The sequence below is a fragment of the Lissotriton vulgaris genome, chromosome 8 (genome assembly GCF_964263255.1).
Source record: "Lissotriton vulgaris chromosome 8, aLisVul1.2, whole genome shotgun sequence".
NCBI lineage: Eukaryota > Metazoa > Chordata > Amphibia > Caudata > Salamandridae > Lissotriton > Lissotriton vulgaris.
Window position 1 is genome coordinate 544,960,913 of NC_141696.1, and position 14,129 is coordinate 544,975,041.

Here is a 14,129-nt window from a genome sequence, read left to right on the forward strand (position 1 = left end):
TGGAGAATGACTCCTTTCCAATGGCCGACAGCAGCAGGTTTTCGATATACTCTTCCATCTTACCAGTGTTGGTCGATTCCGGAATACCAATCATGCGAATGTTATTGCACCTGCTGCGGGCTAAAAAAAATCCTCATTTCTGGCTGCAATTATTTTTAAGAGCTTATTCATTCTTGTGAGTCGTGCAGTGTGGCTGGCAGTGGTGTCATTGTCGGATATGCGCCTTTCTGTCTCTTTGATGCGTTCCTCGTGGCCGTCAAGTTTTTGAGCTATAGCGTCCATCCTCGACGACATGCAGTCCACTTTGTCTACCACCGTTGCAAATCCTTGCCGCATCTCTTGTAAAATACTGTGTATATCCGCTGCCTGCAGGGCAGCTCCGTCGCTGGTTTTCTCTGCACTGTCTGAGACCCGATCATCTTGTGTGGGCCTGTTCACTCTCCTCGCCATTTCAAAATTTAATTTAGGTTGTCTGGTGTCAGGTTTCCTCATATCGCCCGCAGTGCGCCGTTCCAAGTATATGCTGTGTTACCTCGCCAGCAGACTCCCGCTCTCCCTTCCGTTGGTATCGGACCAGGCACAAGAAAGCAAATGTGCCTCAGTACAGTGGTCTCTAACCCCTCAGCAACTGCGTGCACAGGCCCTCGAGCTTACTATCTTGTGCCCTTCTGTCGAGGTTCGCAGCCTCCGGCTTTGGGTCCACTCCTCAGCTGCTCGTATTCGCCCCCTTCCGCCAGCTAGGTCACTATGCGGCCTTTGAATATCATCGGAGCCCAATGAGGCAGTAAGGGAGCCGCTCTGTGCTGATCAATATCTCCCAGGAGAGGGATACGCCACCCCAGGGCTCCCTTGTTCGTCCTGGCTGCTGGGGACATCCCCCCCCCCCGTCCTTCACCCCAAACGGCAGGCCTGTCTGTTCTTCTCCCAAAATGGCTCAGCACAGTGGGAATTAGATTCCTTAATCAGTCCCCAGTAGTACACGGCACGTGCATAAATATAGACGCAACTTGCCTCCACGCTTCCAGTTCTTCCTCACAGTTCGCAGCTGGAGGGGGCACTTCCCCACCGTTCTTGCGCAGTTCAAGTCTCTGTCTGCTCTCCCAGGGCCTCAGAGGGGACGCTGCCTGGCCTTGTTTTCTCAATAAATAAGTGTTCACAGTTAGTGCTCCACACACCAGTAGTGCTGTGCTCAAAGAGCGGTTTCCCGGGACCACCCTCTTACTTTCGCTCTCCACAGAGGGTACCGGTGGTAGTTCCGCTCAGGTCCCGTTATTGACTGCCGCAGTTATGGCCTCGCTACACCAGCGCTCCGCTCTGTCCCACGGCGATCCGGATGTTCCTCCACCTCTCCTACCGCTGCACATTGCTCTTTATCGCAGCACAGGCCTCCAGCCGCTGCCTATCCTTCCCAGCACATGCAGCCTGGTCGCTTCGTGTGAGGCCCTGTTTTTGCCTAGTCACAGTCGCCACCCCGTGACCACTCTCTGCTCCGGTGGCAGTTGCGGTCACTTCTTTTTCAGTCTGGTGCTGGGGCATGCAGCATCCGATCTCTCCACTCTTCTCACCGAGTGGAAAGGTCAGTTATATCTGTGGCTTGGCAAAGTTTCAGCGATGTTGCAGCTCATTCTTCCAGGATAAATGAAGGATTTTTATTCCAGGCAGCAGGAGCCTCACGTCAGTGCGGCCATTCTGCCTGCGCGCCCTCTAGCGCCCCAGCAGTTGGATTTGTTGAATAATGTGGGGACTAAAACCATGCCATCTCAATGCTCCAAACATAAAATCCCAGCTAACCCTATCAAAAGCTTTCTCAGCGTCTAAAGTAATAGGTGCAATTGAAGACCCCATCTTGGAAGCAAGGTGGATGATGTTAAGTAGAGTTCTCGAGTTGTCCGTGAATAATCTGCCCTTTGACAAACCCACATTGATAGATATTGATGAGGTTAGGAATAACTTTGTTAACACGAATGGCTAGAATTTTAGCATAAATTTTATAATCTGTGTTGATTAAGGAGGTAGGCCTATAATTTTTGAAAAGTGAGGGATCCTTGTCTTTTTTAGGAATCCGGCATAACATTGCCTGAGTCACGGTTCCATCAGAGCGTCCCTGATTGAGAAAATAATGAATCAATGAAAGTAAATGGGGTATTAAGATTTGTTTAAAATGACAATAAAATATAAGAGTGAGCCCATTCTGGACCGGATGCTTTATCTTTGGGTAGATGAGTCATGGCCTTCATTATTTCTTTGTCTTTGATATGAGTATCTAGGAAAGTAAGATCTGTGGAGTTTCAGAAAATTTGGGAATAGTTTGGAAGAAAGAATCAATCTGTGCTGAGGAAGGAATGGACTCAGGAGTATATAGAAAAGAGTAATATTGGACGAAACATTTGAGAATTTTGTCATCTGCAGAATGACGAATCCCCAAATTGTCCGTGATGGATATGATTTTGGATTTCTGCTTCTTAATTTTAAGATAGTTTGCAAGAGATTTACCGGCCTTGTTCCGCCCACCGTACATTTTTGCATTGAATTTAAGGAGATTATTAGTTGCAGAATCCCATAAGTGTTTATTGTATTGGATTTTCGCTTTGATAAGAGAAGATAATGTATCGGAGGAGTTTGTGGTGAAGTATTGGTGTTCAAGATCTTTAATTTGTTTAAGGATAAAGGAAGATTGCGAAACGGCTCTTTTCTGTTTCTAAGCTACAAAATTGATAATACAGCCTTAAAGGCATCCCAAATAAAATGAAATTGTGGGGTAGAGTGAGGATTGCTGTGAAAAAATTCTATAAAAGACGTAAATTGCTCAACAAATTGGGAATCTAAGATGAGAATTCTTAAAACACCAGCTACGATAGGTGGGAGAAGGAGATGGGTAATCCAAGTCTAAAATGACAGGGGCATGATCTGAAATAAGGATAGACCCTATTTCTGAATTAGTCATGAATTGTAAGGTATGTTGAGTAAGAAAAATATAATCGGTGTGGGAATGGGACCTATGAACAGGAGAGAAGAAGGAAAATTCTACAGTGTCGGAGTGAGAGGTTCTCCAAGAGTCTATTAAACCTCTAGAAGAGATGGCTTTGTTGAAGGATTTCTGCATCTTATTGGGAACATATTTGGTTAGTGATTTCCGGTCTAGAAACAGGTCCATGAGTTGGTTACAATCACCACCCACAATTAAATCATCAACTGCATGCAATAAAAGAAGAGTAGAAAATTTGTTCCAAAAAACAAAATCAATGCCATTAGGGTCATAAACGTTGCAGAAAGAAAGTTGAGTATTATTAACAGTAGTATTTAAAAATAACCATCTACCATTATTATCATGAAACTCATTTTGTAACTGAACATTTAACGACTTATGAAACAAGATAACAACACCATTCTTGTTATTCACAGCCAGAGAACAAAAGATTTCTCCTACCCATTGTTTACGAAGTGAAGACGAATCTTGCAATTTAAGATGCTTTTCTTGCAACAAAGCAACTTGACATTTCAATCTTGCTAAATGAGATAGGATTCGCTGTTTTTTAACAGGGTTGCGAATACCTTTATTATTCCAAGAGATAACACGAAGACCATTCATCACAAGTTTTGGGGGAAAGTAAGCCCAAAGATAAACAGAAATTAGAGACAGGAATGAGTAGAGAGTAAAAAGACAAGGAGGGGATGAAAAATGGACCGTCAAAGGTAAAGTGATTGAAATCGATACCCGCCACATGTGCGAGAAAAGAAAACAGTGAAGAACCATGAGCGGCAAAAGGAGAGAGAAGGATAAGGCAAAAAGTTGAGAAGAAGAATGTTGCCAGAAAGACCATGAAGGAGGGTGGAGAAGATGGCTAGAAGAAGATGGAGAAGAAGAGATGACCGAAAGCTAAATGGCTTTAACCATTGCAGTCCACAAAAAAAAACACAATAGTGTGAGGGGGTGTCGGGCGGCAATAACCAAGACGACCACTCCACTGACAAGAAACACTGAGAGGAAATAATACTGATATGGAAAACAATAATGGAAGGAGGGAGAAAAGACTCCAAATTGAAATAATAGACAAGTGAAACAAAGAGGAAGGAAACTTAGCAAACTGTAAAGAACAAAACAGGGTAAGTCGCATGAGGTAAACATGAGGATAATGCAGGCAAGAATCTTCAACAACAGGACAGCACAAGGGGGACCTGAAAAATATGAATGGAATAAAGGCACAATCAAGAAGGATAACACAACATACCACAAGTAAGCTTCAGGCAGAGAATGAAACGGATATAACAAATAACTAGACATTCAATGATTGCTAAGTTCCATGAGTTCTCCTCGGTGAGAATGGATGAACTTCCGAAGATCAGCTGAATCCTCAAAGGAAAATGTTCTGTCCTTATATGTCACTTTAAAGAAGCATGGGTGTATGAGACCATAGTGAGCGTTCATGGATTTCAGGGCTGGTCTGAGATTAAGAAATTCTTCACGTCTATTGGCTGTTGGTTTGAATACATCTTGACTGAAGAAGATTTTATGCCCAGACCATAGCAATTGCTTATGATGTTTGGTAGCATGGAGTATCGCCATAAGATCAGAATACAGCAGGAAATATGCGATGGTGCCTCCTGGTTTTGTAGCGGAAGAAGCAGACTTAGGCCCTAATCTGTGCGCTCTTTGAATATTAAAGTCCATTGATTTAGGAAGGCCAACAATCTGTAAGACTTAAGTTTTTAAGCAAGAGATCATGTCGTAACCTTCGGAGCCCTCCGGAATACCATAAGTGCATAGGTTGTTACGCCGGTTTTGATTTTCTAAATCCTCCGCAGTCTTGTTAAGTTGAGTAACTTCTTTGGTGAGGGTGTTAACTTTAGCAATGATATCTTGTGCATCACTTATCTTCTGCTCCTCGACATCAGACAGTCTCATGTCAAGGCCGGACCATTTCCCCTCAATTCTTTGAAGAGTAGCGGTGGTATCAAACATAAAGGGATGAATAAGACGTAGTTCTTCCATAATATCCTCCAGTGTGAGGGGAGGAGGTCATTTAGGTGGAGAACATAGGTTCTGATTGAGACGCTTGCCAGAATTAGCTGTTGTGTCTTTGCGACCTCCAGAAACAGCCCCAACAGCACCCTGAGGCTTGGGAGACTGCAGAGGGTCCAGGATATACAGACAGAGGCAAGTTCAGAGCTCAAATTGTGAAAAAAACACCAGAGACAAAAAGGTATTTCTGGGAATAATGATCAGAGCATGAAGGCGTGCGAAGATGGTAGTCCAAGCAGATATTGCAGAGAAGAAAAGAAAACAGTCTGTCATAAAAAAAGACACCAAATGACCGGTAAACGGGATTAAAGCAGCCAGCAGGCGTATGTATCCTTAAGATAATAATGCTGTAGAAAATTAATAGTGCTACTTTTTAAATTGATAGACTAGCCTGTAGGCGCACAAAAAAGTAGTATATAATCAGGCATGTAAGGAGTGCGTCAGACAATGATGACATGATGAAGCAAAAATGCCCAGAAAAGTAATGCTGACATGGTGCTGAGGATTTTTTTTTCAAAATGCAGAGGAGAAAACAGGCCCTCCAGTCTGTTAAGAAAGAGCATCCATTAGCAAGAGAACAATAAATTATCGCACAGATAAAGTAGCAGGAGATTCAGATTCCAAAATGATTAGCAAACAGTCATTGAGTTAATGGTGCTCAGAATTTTTTTTTTTAAATGTCAAGAAGAAAACAAACCTTCCAATCTACTAAGAAGGAGCATCCTTTGGCAAGAAAACGATAAACTATCACAGATAAAATAGCAGGAGGTTCAGATTCCAATTAAATTAGCAAACAGTCATGAGTGAAATGCGCGTTTTATCGGGAGCGCATAAAATGGAGGTCGCCATTGATGAGGAGATAACAATGCGGGCAAAAGAGGAGTTACTTTGTGAAGAAAATGGTCGGAAACTTGCCCGAGTGCTCCTGGCAGTTTCCGACGCCCTTGCGTCCGTCCGCGGATATTAGCGATGCGGTAAAACAGCTCCTCCGGCAGAAAGTGAAGCTCGGTGTAGCGGAGCTTCTCAAGTTGCTGCCATCTTGTTGCCGCCGCAGTGCGCCTCCCTGTATTTACTGTTTTAAGTTCATATTTAGAAGGGGAAAAAGTACTGGCTTTTGCTGGGTTCACATTTTTTTCACTTACCTTGTGAAAAAATACTGGCCACGTTGCAACTCTGTATCCATCATAGAAGGAAGGTATTCAAATTACCCATGTCAGTAGTATATTTTATATTTTTCCATCCACTTTCTAAATGTTCCATCTTGTGGCTATACTAATCTCAAACTTTCCATGACGTTGCTTCCTGTGAAGTCTTCAGCCAGGCACTAAAGGTAGTGTGATATCATATATTGTGTTGTCTCAGAGGGGTCAAAGGGCATGTGATGATGTCACTTCCGCTAGCCTTGGCATTTAGGAGGATCGACGTTCATAGAATTCAACCATGCCACATGATCTTCTTTTTCTAGCTGTCGGTGCAAGACTCAGGCGGTGTTACAAATAGTGAGAAACTAAAGACACTATAACTAGGTCAAACCCCCATCATCTGAGTTAGATAGAACACTATGTCTTGCTGTAAAACTGCCCGTCTGGAAGATTTTTAAAAATTGTATTTTAATAGCTGGAGTAATATTTTAATGTCATGACTTTTCCATACGCCTGTTTAATTTATTTATGCATTTTCATTTGTGTATTTCTCATACCTCCTTACAGCTGAACAAGAGTGCTAGTGGGGGATAGAGGGTATGCAGTAAAGGCCGATTTGGGCATAGTCAAAAGTACAGACGATCACTACATAAAGACAGCTAGAAAAAAGACTAGTCCGTAGGAATTGCAGAAGTGGTGGACTTTCAGACCTTTACAGTATGCTTTCCAAAGTCCGTCTCCAGATGGAGGATGGGACATGGAGAGTGCAAGTCGGAAGGGTTCTAAGAATGACATTTGTAATTTTACTTCAAGTACACGGATACACTTATGTAACTACAGATGTGCACAGAGATCAAAATAAATCAGCTGAAATCAATCAACATGAAGCTGTATTCTCATTTCACTCTTACTTTGTTTGATTCTACAAAAGGAGTGGAGAACACATTATTTGGAGTTAGCCAGATAGAACACAAAGATCGTTTTGCCTAACTTATTAAAATGTTGATGTACCCTACATTTTCAGTCATTAATGCATATACTTTTACATTTCGTTTAGCTGCTTTTAAAATTGTGAAGAGCTGGCTTGGTCCAGAAGCGGTAAACATGCTGAAGTTTACAAATAAGAGTGAGGTGCAGGAGTATATAAGTTCTGAGTACTTGCCTCCACACATGGGTGGTTCTGTAAGTATTCTTCCTCTTATAAAAACATTGTTCTAAACATTTGATCACTTGTTAATTTGACCTCTGCAGGCCAGTTTTTTGGTAATATATCTTTATTGGTATTTGAGACAGGAATAAAAAAAAATATATATATATAGCATTCTAAACATATTCTGACCTATGCTGCAAGGAAAATCAATTAACCAAAGCAACGACAAGGAGTAAAACAAATACACGCTGTATACTTACGTTCTCCTGTACATCACAAAGCCTCATTACCCATATCATTGCCTCCCCCCTGCTCCTCTGTGGCATTTCCCCTTGCAAACGTCTCTGTAACGCCCAAAGAAAAACCTGTATTATTGAAACTAAACTACCCTCTCTCCCTTAACTGAACCACCCCCTCCCATGTCTAGGTGTATGTCCTTTTTTGTTATTCCTCCCTCTTGTCCATCCCTGTGCGCCACTAAATATTCATAGGGTGTATATCCTCCTACATCTCATAATCACCTTTTTATCTTGCTGACTGTCCAGTCCCTGTATCCTCAGTCTGGGACCCAGTGGGCATCCCATCAGTCTGCATGTCCTCTTCGGGCCGTGTTTATGAACTGTACAAAACATTATCCTCACAGAAAGCTCTTTTAATATTATACCTTCATGCACTCAAGACATATTAATGCAAATGTATGGCCACAATGAATCATAATTTCAGTGACATTTTACCTTAATGTTACATTTTAATAATATTAATGTGTTACAAAATGTTAAAACATAAGTTATCCATTTAGGGATACTCCCAAAATTTGGAACCTCAGAATAATTTCTACCTGCTTGGCCAGACCACTGAAACAGCAACATTTATCACTCCAATGTTTTCTTTCATCACTATAATTGTGCTTTGTCTTTCAGCATAACAATGAAACGGTGTAATAGTGTAGCATTGCAAGAAGTTAGTGACTGTTCTTTTAATTGCATTAAAATTGGTTTTTAGCGACAGTGGGCCCAGCATTTCTTAATTTTCGACATTTTGGAGGATGACAATTTGCAATGGCATTTAATTTTACCTTTACTTTTAAAATATACATGTGAATGACAGTTAGTTATAGATTCCTTACCTTAGAATTACCCCCAGATGTCAGGCTTGATCCGTAGAATTTTTACAGATACGCAGTACCCCTGTGCATCGGTAGGTGGCATCGGTCGACTCCAGGGTCGTGGTCGCCAGTATGACATCGCAGTGTGTAGTTAATGTAATGTTGACACAATAGGACAAGCCTGGAACCCTGCACTCCGAAGAGGAGGCAAATTCACAACTGTACCTTTAAACAACAATTTAAACAGTACTTCCAAAAGACAATGTGATAAAACAAAACCCTTTTGAAATCAAAAGAGAGAGCAAGGGATATTGTCACTCGAAAGTGAAAAGAGATACCTCCTTTTCCCCTGATAGGAATATTTATGCAAACAGAAGAAGGAGTATCCCCTACGTCAGGTTTTTTAAGAAAAACTTACGGAGGGTGAGTTGTTTGGCAAAAAAAAGAAAAAGTCAACCTTTTTGATAGGAAACCCCTCACTCACCACCTAGTGGTGACTTGCTTCATCATCGGGGTCCACCCTGGTGACCTAGCGTCACCAGGATGTGCTTCGACACCTGGGTTACAGTGGAGCAGGTTGTGACTGTATGTGCAAAAAAAGTGTTAAAAATTGTCCTGGTTTAACTTAAAATCAATTTTTATTATAAAGTAATCAGAACAATGTTAAAAATTGCTGGCGAGATACTCCTTGGTGAGTTACGGCCAAGGTATCTCTATATGTGTCTGAGTGGCTTGGTCGACATGTTTCTACCATCAGGGCAGTAGCCCGGTATTCTTCAGGACCAAAAACAGGTGGATGGGAGGTGTGTGCCCCCTAAAAGGTACACCCTGTCCTGATCCCCTGTAAACCAACTGGAAAAATAACCAGTGGCAGATGTGCTCTTTTTAAAATAAAGAGAGCCGTCTGGTTTCAAAAAAAGGGAAAAGAGACTTGTTATAAGCCTCTAGATTACTTCAACGGGCAGGGGGTAGGTTCTTCTAACCGCCAAACCAAGTTAGTTTGCGGGAGAATTAAACGGCTATTCACCTACTCCTATCCTCCTCTGCTCGGCTAGCAGGTTAGAAGAACCTACCCCCTGCCCGTTGAAGTAATCTAGAGGCTTATAACAAGTCTCTTTTCCCTTTTTTTGAAACCAGACGGCTCTCTTTATTTTAAAAAGAGCACATCTGCCACTGGTTATTTTTCCAGTTGGTTTACAGGGGATCAGGACAGGGTGTACCTTTTAGGGGGCACACACCTCCCATCCACCTGTTTTTGGTCCTGAAGAATACCGGGCTACTGCCCTGATGGTAGAAACATGTCGACCAAGCCACTCAGACACATATAGAGATACCTTGGCCGTAACTCACCAAGGAGTATCTCGCCAGCAATTTTTAACATTGTTCTGATTACTTTATAATAAAAATTGATTTTAAGTTAAACCAGGACAATTTTTAACACTTTTTTTGCACATACAGTCACAACCTGCTCCACTGTAACCCAGGTGTCGAAGCACATCCTGGTGACGCTAGGTCACCAGGGTGGACCCCGATGATGAAGCAAGTCACCACTAGGTGGTGAGTGAGGGGTTTCCTATCAAAAAGGTTGACTTTTTCCTTTTTTTGCCAAACAACTCACCCTCCGTAAGTTTTTCTTAAAAAACCTGACGTAGGGGATACTCCTTCTTCTGTTTGCATAAAACAAAACCCAGCACTCTCTTAAGGCGAGGCAAGAAGACAAATTCAGGTGCATTTAAAGTGAGACACATCCTTGTTTATTAATTCAATATTTTAAAAGGGAAGGCTAAATATATCAGTAATGCAGACTCCCAAATATCAAATTACTCCAGTACAAAACCAGAATGAAATGCAGCATATGTACATGTAGCAAAGACCAAAGAAACTTAGAAATGAATCTACTTAAAGTAAGGAACACCTCACCGATCGATTATGCAACATCCTTGCTAACTCAAGCTGGAGAAGCCCTTTGACAGCGCAGGAAGGAGTTCGATCAGGACCCAAGTTCTGTCGCTTCCACAGCAATATGTCTATTCTGTGGTGAGCTTCTAATTGCACCCGAAGGTCCCCACCTTTAATACCTCTACTAAACGTGAGGCGAAGTTTATCGAAACCTCGCCCCCTTCTATTGGAAAAAAACGAGCTGGCTGTACTGGTCTGTGTCAAGGTCAAGACGGAGGCTGGCCTGGCTCCCGTATTTTGACTCTGACACAGAGCTGTACATTCCACACATACCCGGACAGGTACCAAGCACGCACCCCATTCAACATGTTCCAGTTCACTCTGATCAGTGAGGAGTGGAAAATAAGTAAAGAGCATAAACATGCCCTCCCCACTTTGCAGCTATGAGCAAGCACAGCAAGATGAAATCAGCACAGAAAATGGAGTCAATTATGCCAAATGGAGCCAATGGTCAATATATCACTCAATATCAGTACATTCCACCCGTTGACCATTGGCTCTCATAACATATTGGTCTGAGAACAACTGCTTTAGGTCGAAGCATAGATAAGAGATTAGGCACACACTGGATACAACAACATAATGATATCAAGATACATATTGCTAATGCTATCTTACCTAGAACAGACCTAAGTTTACCAAAATCCGGCAGCCACCCAAACAACCAATCCCACCACCTTTTTTCTACATCCTGCTTGACATCTTTAGCTAACTTATGTAAACCGCCAATGTGGGATTGAATTGACTGAGAATGATCAGAAATATTAAAGCAACACATTCCCTCAAAGTCTGAACATCCATGATCATGTTTTAAGAGTAAATAATCAAATGAGGATCTGTTCTGTAATATAGCTTTTCTTGCTCCTCCCACATCTAATAATAATTCTGCTAAAGCAACTGATGTATGATTAATATTTTTCACCATCAAATCTTGCTAATTCACTAATGGCCCTAGAATTATAAATAGTTAGACCTGGAATTCCTACTATTGAAGCAGCTAAAGTAATATATTCAGACTTGGATAATAAATGAATTTCAGAATCACAATGTTCATTGAGTTGAACAGCTTCTCTGGTATTCCGAACATGTGATGATGCATCTAATGGGAAAATCATGAGGCCTAATCTAGTAAAGGCACACAGACCACCTGTGATATTTGCTGGAATATATGTATATGTAACATTACCACATGAGAATATCCACCCTACAGGCAATTTGACATGTCTGAAATAATTGGCAGCAGATACAACATTTTTGTACATAATGTGGTTTTTGCATATTTTTGCAAGTACTGCCATTCTGATTTTTGCATAGTTTGTTGTTCCCACGTCATTCGCGAGTCAGTTCTTTCAAGTCGTATTTAAGGACATTTACCTATGTTAATGGGTTCACAACTCAAATTATAGCAAATGTCGCCTTCAGAGATGTTGAACGTTATCACTTGTGTTTCGGGAAAAAATCGGCAAAACTCATAAGTTGACAAGTGAGTTTTCACATCCTGTTCCTCCACTGCCTCGTCTGCATTTGTGACATTGAATGTCTGCAACAGCACATCAACTGGGGTAGGTATAGCTACAAGGCACGTGGAAATAATATCCATGGTGCTTTTCATGTTTGTCATGCAAAAGTACGACCAGTTGAGGACTGTCTGTGCAAGATATGACCATACATTGTTAGGTCGAGTCAGCAATGTTGTCAATCTGTGCAGTCACTTCGGAGTAAGTGGCTCTTGGTCCCCCCGGCCCCACTTGAACACGACCAAACACACTCCAGCGAGCGCAAGCAAAACACAGACATGCCATGCTGAGATCTAAAAGAACAGAGGACAAAACAGGTATTATTCATTCTCGCAAGTAACCTTTATTAGCAGGCACCTGTTTCCATTTTTCCTGCCCTGGCTTCATGACTAACAAGACGTTGTTCTTTCCTGTTGCAATAACCTCTGCCTGTTTGGGGGGACCATTTGGAGATTCTACCCACACTTTGGCTCCTGGATTCTTGTCAGTAGAGCCATACCCTCCTTCCCCACGCGTAGTGAGAAGGGCTGGGGCAGTCCCCTTCTTGACTATCCCTCTGCATACTGGCATGATGACTCTTTGAGCAACGCTGTCTCCAGGTTGTATTATCAAATCAGCATCTCTACTATTAAGTAGAATGACCTTGAATTCTCCTTGATAGTCTGCATCAATGACCCCTCCCCACACTCTAATGCTTTTTCAGAGCCAATCCAGATCAAGGGGCAATCCAGCCAAAGTGCTCTGGGGGTTTCTGGTTTCCCACTCCTGTCTCAATGAATGCTATATCCCTTGGTTTGAGTCTGTACAGTTTCAAAGCATGCAGATCAAGACGTGCAGCCTCCGGTGTCGCCCGGTACTGAGCCAGAGCTGCAGGAGCTGTCTCCCAGTAGAGAATGGTGTTGGTGGCTACATGAGGCTGAATATGCAATGTTGAGGTTAGCATTTGCATCAAAGGGTCTTCTGAATTTGCTAAGGGTCTATTATTCAGTATTTGTAATACTTCATTAAAATGACCTGTCCAATTTTTTAATGATCCATCAGACAACTTCTCTCAATTGATCTTTCAACAATCCATTCATGCGCTCAATCAAATCGCAGCCTGCGGGTAATACGGATTATGAAAGACCCACTCAATGTTGTGTTGTACACAATATTCCTGCACCGATTTGCCTTTGAAATGAGACCCATTATCACTTTGAATCTGTAATGGAATTCCATAGTACAAAATCAGCTAGTCTAACGTTTTCAATGTGTTCAACTGAGTAGCACGTTTACATGGAAATGCTATCAAATATCTGGAGTATGTGTCTACGGCTGTGCACACATGTTGACATCCTCGACTAGTTGGCAGGGGCCCAATGTAATTAATCTGCCAGATCTGTGCTGGTAATTTTCCCCTGCCTAACTGGCCTCTCACTATCTGTGGGACTGGTCTATGTCTGGTATGCTGACGAACAGGACATTGTAAGATCGCAGTTTTAATCAGATCTAGGGGAATGTGTATCCCTCTATTCTTTGGCCCACCTGCTAGTAATCTGTTCTCCAAAGTGTCCGCACTTCTGATGTGCCCACTTTGCAATCCCAGCCAGGTCATAATCTTGCGTTGCCACCTCGACCTACGAAATCTTAGCTTTTTCATCTGTGAGGGAATTAAACCAGCGGTCGAGTGGGTCGGTGGAACAGTGAGCATCTACATGATTCGTGGTAACTGTGCTTTGTGGCAACATGGTCCAGATCTCTTTCCACAGTTCCTTACCCCACACTTCCTTTGTATTTATCATCCAGTTATGAGCATGCCAAGTGGCTAACCCATTTCCAGTGGACCACGAGTCAGTGTAAATATGACATTTTCCTGGCAATTCTTGTTTCAAAGATTGATACACAGCATATAGTTCTGTGAACTGGCTACTTTTTTTCTCTCCAGTAGTGGTCAACAATTTCTTGGTCACAGGATTGTATGACACCACCTTCCAGTGCCTTGTAACCCCTATGAACCTGGCTAAACCTTCAGTAAACCACACATGCTTCCTGTCTTCTCTAAGACAATTGTTCAAATGGCTTACCCCACTTCACAGTAGACTCCTGTATCTCAGGTACATCATGCAACACCTCTGTATCTCCCATTGGGACCTATGCCACCTGCTCATGCAACACCGCAGTGCCTTTGGGACCTACTCGGGCCCTATCCTGTATGTACCACCTCCATTTGATTATGCTGGCCTCTTCCGCACGTCCT

At 42.4% G+C, this 14,129-nt stretch overlaps 1 protein-coding gene across 1 annotated transcript in view; it reads left to right on the forward strand.

The window, feature by feature from the left end:
- Positions 1-14,129, forward strand: part of MOSPD2 (motile sperm domain containing 2) — a 501,534-nt gene that overhangs the window by 166,062 nt on the left and 321,343 nt on the right. The window contains exon 8 of the mRNA XM_086934358.1: positions 7,220-7,344. Within this exon, the coding sequence (XP_086790484.1) occupies positions 7,220-7,344 (125 nt within the window). The remainder of the gene's footprint in view (positions 1-7,219; positions 7,345-14,129) is intronic.